This window comes from Oncorhynchus clarkii, chromosome 9 (assembly GCF_045791955.1).
Source record: "Oncorhynchus clarkii lewisi isolate Uvic-CL-2024 chromosome 9, UVic_Ocla_1.0, whole genome shotgun sequence".
Lineage (NCBI taxonomy): Eukaryota > Metazoa > Chordata > Actinopteri > Salmoniformes > Salmonidae > Oncorhynchus > Oncorhynchus clarkii.
The window spans coordinates 23,099,347-23,116,231 of NC_092155.1; the positions used below are offsets into that span (position 1 = coordinate 23,099,347).

The following is a 16,885-nucleotide window of genomic DNA, read 5'->3' on the forward strand; positions in this document are numbered from 1 at the left end:
TATCACAACCCGGCTCTTTGAATGGAACACTGCTGAATAGGTACACAATAATACCGCCGAGGGGTTCGGAAAGAAAGGACAAGATTTGTTCTTGTTTCTTTTCTTCTTTTTTGGCAATAAATGTTCAATAGAAGCATCAACATCGCTGTATGTGTGAAATTTAACTGACACGTGAAACAGAGCGGCCATGTTGCGGAACGAAAGCTTTGGTGACAATGGTCAGAGGTAATATTTGAGGTAACAATGTGCCTTGGGTAACACAGGGAATTCTGATGTACACTACTAGAAAAAATACATCCGAAAAGGTTATTCAGCTGTCCTCATAGGAGAACCCTTTTTGGTTGCAGGTACAACTATTTGGGGTTAAATACCTCTGTGGAAAGAGTTCTACCTGTAACTCAAAAGGGTTCTTCTACCTGGAACCAAAAAGGGTTCTTCAAAGGGTTCATCTAATGGGACAGTCGAAGAACCCTTTTAGGTTCTAGGTTCCAATTTCAGGATGGATTTGTCGGCTACTTTGTTCTCATTAGGGCTGCTTGTGTTCACATGGATGGCACAGCCTTCCTCTCCCCTGGTTGGTGCTTACGAAACATGCAGATGGCTTTGTTTGTCTGTATCAGCATGTGAAGGGAAGTGGAGGGAGGAAGTGAAAGGAAGGGAAGGCTGCTGAGTACTGTGTATAGTGAGGACTCCTAATGTCATGTCATTATGGAAATTCACACTACATTAATTAACTCAAAGGCTATCAACCCAGATTTCGCATGCAAAGCAAAAGTCAGGGAAGACGTGGCGCGGCAGGGTAGCCTAGTGGTTAGAGCGTTGGACTAGTAACCGGAAGGTTGCAAGTTCAAATCCCTGAGCTGACAAGGTACAAATCTGTCGTTCTGCCCCTGCACAGGCAGTTAACCCACTGTTCCTAGGCCGTCATTGAAAATAAGAAGTTGTTCTAAACTGACTTGCCTGGTTAAATAAAGGTAAATAAATAAATAAAAAAGACATCAGTGACCTTGATTAGAGGAGCTTTCTGTTTCTGTCGTTGCTTACTATGGATTCCACTTCAGTGATATCCCTATCCTTAAACAGTGTTATGGAATAGAATGCACTATAAATACTAGTCATGCAGAAATTATGTGTGTGTGCTTGTATGTGTATGACAGTGTATGTGTACATGTATGTGAGCCATTGTGTGTGTGCGCGCGGGTGCGTACTGTAGGTTGAGATTGCTTCAAATTGATTCTGTTCGCCACACGCCCCCCCGCTCACGGCCACCACAGGCCTCACGGCGCTCTGAGACAGGTAGTCACGTCTATCTCCCCACGACACAAATGGAGTGTGACAGGTGCACTATCTCCCTGTCTTTTCTGCCATTTACAGGCTACAGCTGAAGGAATAAAAGGGGGAGAAACAGGGAGAGAGAGGCGGGGAGATAGGTAGCAGGGAAATGAGGTACTTTGTCATCGTCTACCACACTGATTGCACTTTTGGTTTTCTGGATGTTTTATTTGTTTATAAATCATCAGATAAATAGCCGGACGAATGAGCCCCGTGTATAAAAGGATTATGCGATACCTCCAATGCGCTTGTGAGGGTAAACAGTGCTCTGTCTGCGCCTGTGGTGTGGCTAATGTGCTAATAGTCAATACTATCTGTTAGCTAGCATTCGGTGCTTCTCTGCTAAATGTCAAACTGTCTAAGAGGTCAGAGGTCAAATTATGTGTCCGTCTGAAGAAGCGTGAAGGCTCTCAGCGTCAGTGTACCTCAAGCAAGTTCAACCATTTGTGTGCGTTCCAAATACACATTTTAAGCACAGATCTACATACTGATTAGATATCTACAATGCCTGGAAAAGTGTTTTACATCTCAGGAACCAAATCCACATTATATAATCTGTGCAGACCTACTTGGAAAATGTGTATATTGGAATGCACCGTCTGTCTCAGATAATAGCCTCCTCCCATGCTAGGCTATCATGCTAACTGGTTAGCATGCTAATGCTAATACACTGTGTGTCACCAGAGCTCATGGAGCGGATTAGCTACCAGAAGAGTCCAGAAATTCATGACCACCAAAACGTGTCAGTCACTATGGATTAAGCACGGGCTTTTGCAAATTCATGACGCGGAATCGAGTGGGCTACTTGCTAATGCTATCATGCTCTGTCAGATCAATTACCCCATCCACATAGTGGCTTTTGATAAGGAAGGGGTGGCGAAACATGAGAGGGAAGACAAGCCTAACCTACTTGGTCATACAGATGTAATGTGTACTTCAAGCAGTGCTTGATAAAGGAGGTGTTGGTTGCATACAGTATAAGTTTGGCTAACGCTAGCTTACTCCATCAAACTGTATAGATTTGTTGCGTTCTCTTTTGTCCTAATCCCATTTGGAGACACTTAAAGCTATTAAAGCTTCAGCTACTGGTGTAAGACGGGCATAAATATGAGGTGGAGCTGAATGGTTTTAAGGGTACTAAGAACAATGGTGGCATTTTGTCACTACATAGTTTATGGATAGCACTGGTCTCTGGAGAGAAATCCACCAATATGTTACTGTCTCACCATACGCTCAAAAAAGAACGAAAGGAGACATTAGGTGCTGTGAATTGAATGGCCAGCTATATGGTTCTCCAGGGACGGTTTGGGTTAGTTCCCCATTAGTGTTAATATAATAGGCTAAACAGGTTAGGATTCCCCTGCTAGCATGTTGAATGTGTGAGTTTTCTGTATGTACATCTCAGAACCTATTTTTTTTTTACATTCTACATAGCACATGGTATCAGTAAATGATTTAGCAAATTATGTAAAAGTCTGACATTTAACAGTGATGATCACAAACAGATAGTTAATTTGATTAGAGCATGTGTGCAAATCCTTGCTGCGAGTGCGTTAGTGAGCCCTTTTATCTGTGTACGTGCGTGTGGACGTACGCACACTAACATGCGTTCCGAAGTGTCCGAATATAGCCTGCGAGCACATCACCCTCTCTCCTCTTTAGCTGTCAGAACCTACTGAGTCTGTGTGGGTATGTCAGAAATGTGCACTAGATAGATAAAGTACGAGAAGCCAAACCACTTTGTTTCATTCATGCCCTCACTCTCTTTCCCTCCCCTCTCTCCTTTCCTCCCTCTCTCCCCCACTCCCTCTCTCCCCCCGCAGGCTGTGAATATCCTGCATCTGAGAAGTCAGACCAGACTGACTCACAGAGCTCTGTGAGCCAGCACCACTGAGGCTGCCAAAGCATGCTGGTGCCAAGCTGTCCCATGATGCACATAGCTAGACCCGCACTGCTCGTCCTGGGTCTGCTCCTCCTTCTCGCCGACGCCGAAAGTAAGTGTCACTTTTCATCACTTCTTCTCGCCCTCTCTTTCTCCTCAGTTCGTCTCTCTCTCTCTCTCTCTCTCTCTCTCTCTCTCTCTCTCTCTCTCTCTCTCTCTCTCTCTCTCTACCCAACACCCTGATGAGTACAAGGCCATGGCCATAAGTCCATTCCTCTACATTCCTATCCTTCTTCCTATGTAGATAACCATATATATCACTACAAAAAGACATTGGATGTTTGGAGTTGAAATCTGAGCACTGAGGTGTCACAACAGGTTTCAGACTCCAGTGAGTTTATCCTACTCCATTTTCCCTGCTTAACACCGCTTCCCATTAATCACTACGTTCCAGGAAGCAGGTGCAGGTGAATAAAAGTTTTATTACACCCTTCACACCGCAGGAATCTCCCTCTTCAGCTTGAATGTGTTTGAATAGCGGAGTGTCCTCCCAAGGTCACAGACGAGGGAGCAGCAAAAGAGAAATTGATGGGCGAGACTCGAAACTTTTGGTTGAGAAATGTTCGCTGCAATCTGTTTCATTTTCTCCCATCTCAATTTTCCCCTCCCACTGCATATATTTCAGAGTGAGAGAGATGAATGGAAAAGTAAATTGTCTTTTCAGGTGTGTCTAGGTTTTTATTGACTTGGCCATTTTAATCATAGCAGCAGTTTATGTGCTTTCTATTGAGCACAACTAGCAATCATTTAGAATAGAATAGACCATGAACATGGACTATGTCACCATGCACTTGTAGTTTAGGTGCTATGACTAATGTGTCATGCAAAAGAAAATAAAGGAAAGCCAACTATCAGACATCCAAACTCGAGTCGCCAGTGGGCATTCCACGGGGGAATTTGATCACAGATGTAACCCATGAGACAACCACAAATGCACTTGGCCATCCTAACCCCTAAATCCCCACCTTCCCTTCTCTCCCTGTTGCTGTCTGCGTGCTAACAGCTGATCTGATAGCCCTTTGGACAGCTGTGCTGGTTTATCATTTCCAAGCCAAAACAAACTGACCGTGAGGGAAGGTGACGGCAGTCCAGCAATGACTGAGTAACAGAGGAGAGAGGGGGTTGGGGATAGGGGGTTGGATGACAGGCCAGTGTCCATAGCTGAGGTGTAAGAGAACGGAGATCCAGACCAATTTGAAGTAGTACATATTTTCTCAGGGATTATGTCTTCTCTCAGCTATATCCAAATATATCCTGTTCAATCCAGCTTCATCCTGCTATATCCAGCTATATCCTGCTACATCCAGCTATATTCAGCTATATCCAGCTATATTTAGCAATATCCAGCTATATTTAGCTATATCCAGCTACATTCAGCTATATCCAGCTATATCCAGCTATATTCAGCTATATCCAGCTATATTCAGCTATATCCAGCTATTTTCAGCTATATCCAGCAATATTTAGCTATATCCAGCTATATTTAGCTATATCCAGCTATATTTAGCAATATCCAGCTATATTTAGCAATATCCAGCTATATCCAGCTATATTTAGCTATATCCAGCTATATCTAACTATATCCAGCTATATTCAACTATATCCAGCTATATTTAGCTATATCCAGCTATATTCAACTATATCCAGCTATATTCAACTATATCCAGCTATATTTAGCAATATCCAGCTATATTTAGCAAATCCAGCTATATTCAGCTATATCCAGTTATATTTAGCTATATCAAACTATATCCAGCTATATTCAGCTATATTCAGCTATATCCAGCTATATTTAGCTATATCCAGCTATATTCAACTATATCCAGCTATATTTAGCTATATCCAGCTATATTCAACTATATCCAGCTATATTTAGCTATATCCAGCTATATTCAGCTGTATCCTGCTATATTTAAGCAATAAGGCCAGAGGGGGTGTGGTATATGGCCAATATACCATGACTACGGGCTGTTCATATGCATGACGCAACGCAGAGTGCCTTGATACAGCCCTTAGTCATGGTATTTTGGCAATATACCACAAACATTGCTTTTATAAACTGGTTACCAATGTAAATAGAGCAGGAAAATAAAGGTTTTGTCATACCCATAGAATAAGGTCTGATATACCATGGCTTTCAGCCAATCAGCATTCAGGGCTCGAACCATCCAGTTTATAATCAGATATAAACAGCTATATTCAGCTCTCTCTTCTCTCCACCTTTATTCTTTGTTGCTATAGACCCTTTATTGCGGATATTCCTTCTCTCTCTCTCTCTCTCTCTCTCTCCATTGCTTTTGAGCCTCTGTGTTAGCTCCATGCCAGTGACTGCATCCATTTTCTCTCTAGTGTTCCACTGCATCTGCATAAACACTTCAGCTGCTCAGCTCAGCCTTAGGACTCTCCCCAATACTGCACTAGCCGTGAGAGGAAAGACCAAAATACCAACCGAATAACCCCCTCCCACCACCCACCTCCTCAAAAACTCTAAAACTCCATAGAGGAAGAAGGGAAGCTGAATGCCTCCGTCAGTGCAGTGTGTTAGCCCAACTGGGGTGTGTTAGCCCCGCAGGCGAGGAGATATGGTGGAGGATATGAGACACGTGAAAGGGCGAAAATGGCTGACTCGGCCTGCTCAACAGATGGCACCATCCTCGAAGCCAGTCCTGTGTGCCCATGTCCGGCTGGCTGCCCTAACCTCTCCCGCAAAGGTGGGAAAAAAATGTCCCCGGACAGGACAGCACACACATAGGGAGGGTTTGGGGTTTTGCCGCTAACGATGCTAACACGGACAAATGCTATATGGCAATGCTTTGTTTGGTTAACATGAGGATAGGCATGGATAGAAAGGGCCTTTTGTTGGCATAGGACTGTGACTATGTGGATTTGAGGCTATTGCTTTAGTTGATGTGGCAAATTGGGCTCGGACTATTGAAAGAGGGCATTATTTTCCCTGATGAGCCCCGGGGTGAGATGGGGGGACGCCGGTGGTGGAGCCAAACAACCGTGCTGTTTCTCTGGTTGAGCAATGGCATAATAGACAAACAGAGAAACCCATTCCTACTCTGAAGGAGGGATCTTCGGGAGTGTTTCAATGATCAATAATGCAGTGAGGAAGGGTCCAGAGAGGACAAACAAACAAGCACAAAGGCAAAACCATTAGACTTCTAACAACCTCCAGGGCTTGTTGTGTTTTGTTTGGTGCTGTTTGTTTGCTTGGAATGCTGGTGAGGCAAACAAATCAAATCAAATCAAATTTATTTATATAGCCCTTCGTACATCAGCTGATATCTCAAAGTGCTGTACAGAAACCCAGCCTAAAACCCCAAACAGCAAGCAATGCAGGTGTAGAAGCACGGTGGCTAGGAAAAACTCCCTAGAAAGGCCAAAACCTAGGAAGAAACCAAGAGAGGAACCAGGCTATGTGGGGTGGCCAGTCCTCTTCTGGCTGTGCCGGGTGGAGATTGTAACAGAACATGATGTTCAAATGTTCATAAATGACCAGCATGGTCATTTATATGTTTTTTTGATATGTTCATCAAAAGAGATCAGGGTCCAGAGTAACGCCGAGGTCCTTCACAGTTTTATTTGAGACGACTGTACAACCATTAAGAATAATTGTCCGATTCAACAGAAGATCTCTTTGTTTCTTGGGACCTAGAACAAGCATCTCTGTTTTGTCCGAGTTTAAAAGTAGAAAGTTTGCAGCCATCCACTTCCTTATGTCTGAAACACATAAGTCGTTGCATTAAATGTCGCTAGTGAATCACTGAGCTGTTCAGTTCCCTCAAACCCATGTCTACGTCACAAATAGCATCCTATTCCGTACACTACTTTTGATCAAAGCCTCTATGGGCCCTGGTCAAAAATGCACTATATAGGGAAGAGGATGGCATTTCGGACAAACAATTTCTAATCCAGCCCTAGGTACCTCTATATTATATATCCTTTCAATTTTGACCAGGGCCCGGAACTGAACAGCTCAGTGATTCACTAGCGACATTTAATGCAACGACTGTTTGCCTCCCCAGCATTCCTAGCAAACAAACAGCACCAAACAAAACACAACAAGCCCTGGAGGTTGTTAGAGGTCTAATGGTTTTGCCTTTGTGCTTGTTTGTTTGTCCTCTCTGGACTCTTCCTCACTGCAGCTAGACACATATTGACGATCCATTGATCATTATTGATCATTGATACACTCCCGAAGATCACTCCTTCAGAGTAGGAATGGGTTTTCCTGTTCGTTTATTGAGCAACTACTTAGGTCATATGTGACTTGTTGCTTTAAATCCCTCCTAAATCAATCGCTCTATGGACCCTAGTAAAAAGTAGTGCACTATATAGGGAATAGGGTGCTATTTGAAATACAAACTAAGTCACCCTGGTGCCTAATGCTGGTTTAATTGATTCTCTCCACTAATGACGGATGGCATGTTGTATCCCAGTGGAGTGAACGCTCCTCTTTTAATGCGTCAAATAAGTATCGACGGGTTCCCCCGGACATCTGGAAACACTCGAACCGTTTTCGTCCCCAAAACTCTATCTGGCTGTCCTTCACACACGCGTTCACTCACAGGATGCATCCCAAATGGCACCTTAGGGCCCTGGTCAAAGGAAGGGAATATGGTGCCATTTGGGATGCAGAACACTATCTTTCCCTCTGGCGTAGCCCTTGATTAACTACATGGAAAGTGGAAAAGCAAATTCTCTCCATCTATTTATTAATCCGTCCATCTCTCCCTCTCTCTTTCTTTTACTCTCTTCGCTCAAGCCGTTGCGTGTGGAGTGAGAATAGAAGGGAGAGAGAGAGAAAGGGAGAACAATAACGTGGGGAATTACATACATTTGTTACGCTGGCTGCATCCTACACCAACAAATGAAAGTGCTCTTGCCAGGTTCTGATGGCTCAAGTAGAATCAGGAGACAGACTAGTGCGTTTCCATGCAGAGGTCAAATTGTGCGCGGCTCTGCGGCGAACATAATGTGCAATATAATTCCTCAGTGCATTGTGAGGAACAGACTTTCCCATATTGTTGTTATTCACGGGCATTATCATAGGGCTCAAGCCCGACCACGTCACTGTGTCACTCGGATGGCTGTCAGGGTCAGTGTCAGTATATGAATAGATTATGGAATAATATGGTGTTTTTCTCCAAAATTAGACATCTTTTTATGGAGTGTGGTCATTAACGGTGGTCATTAACTCGATGCTTTTAACTCAATTTATATTCATCCATAGAGCCACACATTCATAGACCTTCTGTCAGGCATGTACACACACGCACGCACGCATGAACACACACACACACACACACACACACACACACACACACACACACACACACACACACAGGCTCATGTGAGCACACTGAGCCGCACCTCCTAGCTAGACTTAGGGCTAATGATACTGTTTTCCCAGATGTCAGGGGGTTGTAAATTGTGTTTTATGCTTGCCTCCCCTAATATGAATTATTGTAAAATAGTGTTGTATTTGCATATGGGCTTCCAGGCTGTTCTGAAATTAGCATTTTTACAACAGTTCAAATTAAATTCCACAGCTTAATTTGCCTGCATGGTAATTTGATTTAAATTGAGTCCATTCCACTCTGACCATGTGACCATGTTCACAGCACAAATATGGGTTAGAAAACACCAAAGGCACCAGAACCCTCCTCAACAACTGTGTTAAATTACAAACCTGTGGTTCAGTCGCACGCAATCAGATCACAAGACAATGGAAACGTAATTAAGCACAATGTTACCGTGGCCTTCGGAGTAGCTATCCGCTACCAGGGCTTCACTATCATAAAGGAATAAGCAGTAATCATAGTTTTCTCCAGTAGAAGTACTGTACTCTACAAACTCTGTGCTTCACAATCATGTCGTTACTTTATAATGTAATTACTCCATAGGACACTGTGCATTGACCATTTACGCTAGGAATTCTGCTTTGTCTTGTAGAAACCCCCTGGCAGTCCGTTACATGATGCTCTTAGCCTTGCTATGGAATGCTGTAATTTGGCCATCCACTTAACAAAGGTTAGGCCGATCCCCAAAGCTCCTTGACCCTCACATACACATAGAAAGACTAAGAAATTGAACTTGTTCTTACAATACAGAGGCATTGTGCATGCTCAGATGAACATACCGTAATTAAGGGCTAGCCTCGGGCGCTAATGCTATTTTTAAGTGCACTTACGTCTCCAAGAGACATTGACTTGATAATGGAGGGGCAATTTAGCCACTCTGAGGCATTCAAATCCAAGAGAAAAGGTATTGACAGAACAAAACCTCCTGAACACAAAACCAAATAGCCAAATGGTTATGGTGCGCCCTCTTGACTGACAACTGACCAAGTCTCTTCACAATCCAAATGGATTGTTTTTTCCCATTCACAATACACACCCAATTCAAACCTAAATGAATGAATTTGGACAGATTTTACCTCAGGTTTTGGCATGTTTGTCTGTCAAAGATGGAATATAAAGCCTGATTTGAACTGGATGCTCCCAGTAAGAGAGCACAAATGGCCAGGTTTCACACAGAACCCTCTAGTATGCCTTTGATGCCGTGATCAGCCGGTGAGCCGAACACAATGCCAGCTGTTCTGCGTATGCCTGGGTTACGCTTGGCACAGCGTTTAGCATGCTGGCATATGCTAAAGTGGATAACCCCTCCGTATGCCAGAGCACCCTGTAACAATGCAGATGTTGCGCGACGTCATTAGAGCGACTGTGCAATTAATAGATAGAGCCTTTGGGATTATTGGATTTGGTCACTAGCTTGAATGGATGTGCTTTACCGTTAAATAAGTATTCCTGTTACAGAGTAAAGGATACTGTTTTGTGGTTTTCAAATAGTGGGTACATCAATGTGGATGATCAATTGTTAGTACATTACAGTGGCGAATCGTGGCTATTGGACCTTCAGTGGAGGAAAAACTTATTTTAACATGTTTCTTCCAAACTCAAAAATGAAGAGAAATAACAGAAACATAGCATCACTTAGGCCTAATGCGCCCAACTAAATGAAACAGGCCTGAGGTTGAGCCATGCTTCGGCCTGCCACTCACACAGAGACGGCACCCGCACTGACAATGCTACCAACAGCAACGAGCCACACTGCTTTCACAACCCATGGTAGCCTAACGCCGTCACCATCCCACTATCACCAAAAGTGACTACAGTGTCACAGAGTGTGACAGGCCCCTGATGCTAAAAGGACAGCGACCGTAATACGCGATGCACTCCATGTTGGAGAGCGCACTTTCTGTAAAACACATAGACTGATAGAAAGACAGCAGTCACACACAGCATGATGTTAAAGAATAAGCAGTCCATTCATTAGGACATAATAAGCCAGTAGGTCTCAATCATAAGAACACAAAAACACAACCATTAGGCTAAACATTTACCAATCGAAATGTACAACTATTACTTCCCATTCCAAAAATATGTTCACGTTCAGTACACAAAGTAACGGGTGATCTAAAGTTTAACTGCAACAATATTTCACACACATAAGCTATTTTGAAAGAGATGGCTAACAACAGCAACCGCACTGCAATAACAAAACACAGTTCCACTCACCAGATTATGATCATTTGAAAACTTAACTTTGTGTTGAAAGTGAATCCTTGATCTGAAGAAATGATCAAGAACTTGATTAGCGCTACAGCAGAAACTCTTAGCCTAGCTTATACCAGAAGGATAGGTGCAACCGTGAATCACCCAGAAGAAAGACTATGTTTCAATTTGGAAGGCACACGGTATTTATGGCACACATCATGCAGGTGACATTTCTTTTCCCTCCAGGTCAGTGTCAGTTATGTTGTGAGGTTCACTGAGGCCAGCCCCCTGAGGTACAGTAGTTGTCCAGTGGTAGCAAACTCCCAAGGTGGTCATTTGAACTGCTTTAGAACACAGATGGCCAGTTAGGAATTGGAGGGATGAAGGATTCTGTTTTTAGTAGACTTTTCTATTTTCGGGTAAGAAGTCTTAACACTTATTGTTTTATGTGGTGGTTCATACTGTTCTGTATGCCCTACCTACTTGTATGGTACATTCAAGATATGATGGCGTTGGAATGTCAGTTGAGATGATAGGAATCCCAACCCTTCACTTGGAGCTGCAGGAGTGGGGGAGTGGAGGAGCTGCAGGAGTGGGGGAGTGGAGGAGCTGCAGGGGTGGAGGAGCTGCAGGAGTGGGGGAGTGGAGGAGCTGCAGGAGTAGGGGAGTGGAGGAGCTGCAGGAGCCCTCCTGCAGCTCCTCCACTCCCCCACTCCTGCAGCTCCTCCACTCCTGCAGCTCCTCCACTCCTGCAGCTCCTCCACTCCCCCACTCCTGCAGCTCCTCCACTCCTGCAGCTCCTCCACTCCCCCACTCCTGCAGCTCCTCCACTCCTGCAGCTCCTCCACTTTGCTGTTGCTGTTGTTAGTGGAGGAGCTGCAGGAGTGGGGGAGTGGAGGCGCTGCAGGAGTGGGGGAGTGGAAGAGCTGCATGAGTGGGGGAGTGGAGGAGCTGCAGGAGTGGGGGAGTGGAGGAGCTGCAAAAAAATTGTTTTTCCCCCTTGCCAGTTTGGTTGAAGAGGCATCACATCCAATCAATTAGCGGCTTAATAACGTACGCTGGGCTAATTAGTCAGATGCATGACGACAACCTCACCTCCTATTAAGAGGCCCCGGATCAGAATGGTTTAGCGGATATCCTCTCGAGCCGAACGTGTCTCATTTTAGCAACCTTACTAACAATATTTAATAATAAATGTATGCATATAAGATGCAGGCACATAGACAGTTATGGGTGCTACACTTTGATATATTTGTGAAGAAAACATAGCAAAAATAAAAATACATTTGGGAGAGCAAGAGAGCAATCACCAGATTGTATCAGGGCCCGATGCCTCCCCTTGAAATGCCAAAGGCTCCTCTGCCTATGACTGGATACATGGCTGTGTCTGAGTAGGTCCTTACAGTGTCTGAAACTCATGAAAGCCCTTATATTCTTGAAGCTGTGTGTGTGTGTGTGTGTGTGTGTGTGTGTGTGTGTGTGTGTGTGTGTGTGTGTGTGTGTGTGTGTGTGTGTGTGTGTGTGTGTGTGTGTGTGTGTGTGTGTGTGTGTGTGTGTGTGTGTGTGTGTGTGTTCACATGAGTATACAGTTTGTATGTACTATAGTGTGTCCGTGTCCATATCTAATAGATAGTAAGTTCACACGTGTCATTCTCTCTCCATATCACTGTGTTAGGACACCTGGCCTGGAGCCTGTTCTTTGGTCTCACTCTGGGGGAGGAACATTTCACTGATCCCAGTACAGCACATTTACGTGTTGGGAAGGGAGTACCTTGGGGCTGCAGAGTGGTTAATGGTGTAAAGCCTTCGTCTCAGTGAAGTGCACCGGGGCTATCTGTGTTCCCAGGCCAAAACGCCTTTACCTTTTTCACATGTTTCACTCCAATCCTCCCAACGTTGATTGGAAATCTATAGGGCTAACATCCCCGCCGGCCTATCGTTGTCCGAATAGGTTAGCATACGTGATAGTGAGTGCTCTATTTCAAACATTTTCTCTCTTTCCATGTCGTCTCTTTTACCACCTTTCTTTCACTCTCTCCCATTCTCTTTATCTCTCTCTCTAACTTTATTTCTCTCCCGTTACCTCACTCACTCACTCTGCCAAAAACAGCATAGTTCAAACCCTTTTTGCAACTTTGACGTATAAGTAATTTGCTTTTTGTCGGACTTCTGACACAAGGCTTTAATGTAGTTTATGTTACAGTTAATGAGAGGGAAAGATTCCAATGAGAGGTGAAAATAAACTCACACTATGGTCCGATGTAAAGGCTTTTCCACTTGAAACTGAGCCAAGGCCTTGATTCAAATGGTGCAGTGCACTAAGTACCCATCCTTCCGCCACTGCAGAATATCGACATGTCGACACAAACCCAGACACACACACACACAAAACAACCCTTTCCATTAGTGGGGGAGCTGCCCAGTTTCAACTGCTCCCCCTAAACACATGCACAAGCACACAGTTTCTCTCGCACACATACAGAGAGGGACCACTCTTACTCACACACATGCCCATTCTCTCACAGAAACACCCACAGAACACACACACACACCACTGATGAGATATTTATATGGCATCCATCAAAGCCTCACCAGGACCGCCCCATCCCCTGAACGTTCGAGGCCCATCCTCTTGGGGGTGACATCTGTTTCATTCATCATCCTCTCTCCAGCAAATTAATTGTCCACTCCTCACCATCACTCATATTCAATATGAATATTGAATATTAAGTGTAGCTAATTAGTGTAGGACAGGGGTTGGGTGACTACAATGCAGGAGAGTTAATCTCTCTCTCTCTCTCTCTCTCTCTCTCTCTCTCTCTCTCTCTCTCTCTCTCTCTCTCTCTCTCTCTCTCTCTCTCTGTGTGTGTTGGGATGGGATGCTACTCCATACATATGGGAGGGCAGCTGTCAAACAGAGCACATAATGTCAGGATTTGTGTCTACACAGATTTCTTTAAGTACACTTTTCAAATAAGATTTTCCCAGTCTCTCTTTCCGTCCCCTTGGAGAGCGGGAGGGAGGAAAAAAACATAATCAGAGCTCTCTGCGATCCTCTCTCTCTTTTTCCTCTCTCTCTGCCCGCGTGAGAGAAGACAGTAATTTCACACCACATGATCTGTTGCGTCTCATTATGACAGAGCCCTTTAATTGGCTTGCTTGCAGTTTATTCCCCGATTTTTCAGGCGGAGGCGTCCGGGGAAGGATAGGCTACATTTTTGCCATTAAAGCCACGTGGCGATGCTACGTTGGTGTTCGCATGCAGAAATTACGACGGTTTGCCAGCGGGAGTGGAGTGGGGATCGGCAACGCTTTTAGCGGTTAGCTCTTAGCGGGAGAACAAGGAGACACCGGAGAGCCGGTTAAACAGGGCCACAATGTGAGTGTGGTGATTTCCCCTATAAGCCATTGAGAGAGCTGTGGTTCGGTGGTTATAGATAGCTGGTTAGAGAGATGCCCTGGACATTTGATTGATGGGCTGAACTGCGGATTGTAGAAGACGGGCATGGGAGACCTCGAATACCGCAAAGCACCTTCACCCCTACACTGAGATACAGGGTACTCTGAGAGCCCGATCTGGCCCGATCCACTACGCCCAACATGCACACCTACATAGTAATCATGCACATGCAGCTGTGCACACACCCACACATAATGCACAAATACTGTCACAGACATATACACAGGCACATGCACACATTCATTCCCATACACATGACATATATAGGTCACAGGCGCACACACACAAACATACAGATGTCAGTTAAGGCAGCACTACTACATCCCCTCTACTGCAACCAAAGGACATACTGATTTCCTACATAAACATGTCAAAACAAGAGCCTATCCAACCCTAGGTCAATTCTTCTTCCACCATGTGGCCTGTCGCACGTAGAGTGACGCTCAACAGGCTACAACGGGGTCATACCACCCATGTGTCCAGGGGCTCTTTCACCAGATTAAATACTGTAAAACGACTCACGAGGGCCACAGGTACAGGCCTGCATGGCCCTGTGTGATCTAGCCGTCTATGTAATGTATGTTAATGGCTGGGAGAATACCCTGAGAGCAGCAGCTGTGGCAGGCTGAGGCAGAGGCAGCCAGCTCCCTAAGCCGCTAGAGAGAGGGATGCTGAATGAATCAGATTACCTGCCCATCAGCCGTCAGCCCCTGAGCCGCCCGGAGGACCTGCAGGCAGGCTGCCTCACTCCAATCGTCATGACAGCCAGAGAGGGAGAAAGGACGTGGGTAGAGAAGGAGGGAGGGACAGAGAGAGCGAGCAGAGAGAAGGAAAGAGGTTCAAAATTGAGAAAGGGTAAGGGCGGGGAGTATGAGAGAGAGTACCAGAGAGCATTATGGGAATCATAGAGAAAGAGGTAGAACATTATGCAGAGAGAATGAAGTGTGACAGACAAAACCACATCTGCTAAGATTGCTTTTACCTTTCCATCTTTGAAAAGAAAGATCAAGTGATTCCTATTGAATCAGTTGCCTGAGCATGCTTTACTGTAGACCTGGGTGCTTGGTAGCATGATTGATACACGCGGAATGTCAAATGATATTTGCTGAGGGAATAATTTGCACGAAAAGTAATAACAAGAAGTATTCGTTTTATTATTAGTTTTAACTAGGGCATAATTTGGTCATGACAGGTTCTCAACGTTAATAAAGTTCGCTAAAGATCACCGTGCCAACCTAATCTCATGGGCCTCAAGGTTTGGATATGAGTTCTGAGAATAAACAGATGAAGAAAATGACGGCACCCCTGAATTGAAGGTCAATTGCAAATTTAATCTTCGGTCTCACCTCAAATATATTTTGAAAGTCTGTGAGGGAGGAAAACCTTCATGTGATTACAATTTTATTTAACATTTTATTACACTTGTTGCGACTTGGAATGCGTATGGGGTACTATTGCTGACTAACCAATGGAACAGAGGGATACTGAGGGACACAAGCTAAATAACCAATTGTATAGTGGAATATTAAGGAACCTGTACATCATTGCTAGGCCATATGAGATAAGTAATGTTCTATCGCTCCAAACAAACACCATGTACGGCTTCTTGTATTTGTAAGTGGCGAGAGATAAATGGAAAGGATCTGATTGGTGCTAAGTGGTGATGAGTATAATTTTACTGGTTGATGATATAAGGGCTCCACAACACTAAAACCTCGAGCCGTTGTATCCCTCTCAATCGTGTAATTAAATAAAACACAATCTTATATAGGCAGAGTGATTAGAACAAGTTGAAATATAAGCACATTCGAGGAACAGTTTTCAAAATTGAGTTTGTCAACCTGATGGTCAAAGAACAGAAATCCCCCATTGACTTGCTGCACCATGTAATTGGAGCAAGGATATTCAGGATATTTTTCTCCCCATTTCCAACAGGGATGAGGTTGTAATGATGGAACATTTCAGTCAATGAAATTTACAGTGGATGGTCCCTCACTGTGTGTGTGTGTGTGTGTGTGTGTGTGTGTGTGTGTGTGTGTGTGTGTGTGTGTGTGTGTGTGTGTGTGTGTGTGTGTGTGTGTGTGTGTGTGTGTGTGTGTGTGTGTGTGTGTGACCGTGTGACTGTGTGTTTGACCTGCGTTCAACAGCAGTGTGAGTTTTGGTGTTCGGTGCTGTTGGATAGCCCTCTAATGGCTTTGAGGAATTACAGGCATGTGACAGTGAACCCTGGGATTAAGACTATTACTCTGATCCAGTGGAAAAGAGAGAGGGAGGGGAAAAACTAGGCCAAGACAACCTGTCAGTCGTCAAATCCACTGGGTAGCAATACCCAAAGAAGTTGTGTGTTCCGCCTCTGAGAAAGTCAGAGAAAGACAAAAGGCATAAACAAATGGAAAGAATAGCTTTTCTTCTCAACTCAAAGACAATAAATAGCTAACAAAAAAGCAAAACAGAAGCGCTGAAGGATACAGTCATCTTAAGGGGGCCTGGCCGCTTTGTTTTGACGTGTCTTTGAAATCCACAAGGGAATTTACTCGGTATTCATTCAATTTTCTGGTCGTTCACTAAAAGACATGCCCGACC

At 44.4% G+C, this 16,885-nt stretch overlaps 1 protein-coding gene across 5 annotated transcripts in view; it reads left to right on the top strand.

The window, feature by feature from the left end:
- Window positions 1–16,885, top strand: part of LOC139416097 (receptor-type tyrosine-protein phosphatase delta-like) — a 602,231-nt gene that overhangs the window by 448,465 nt on the left and 136,881 nt on the right. For all 5 annotated transcript variants that reach the window (XM_071164375.1, XM_071164379.1, XM_071164380.1 and 2 more), the window contains one exon: window positions 3,156–3,326. In XM_071164375.1, the coding sequence (XP_071020476.1) occupies window positions 3,239–3,326 (88 nt within the window). In that variant the 5' untranslated portion in view covers window positions 3,156–3,238. The remainder of the gene's footprint in view (window positions 1–3,155; window positions 3,327–16,885) is intronic.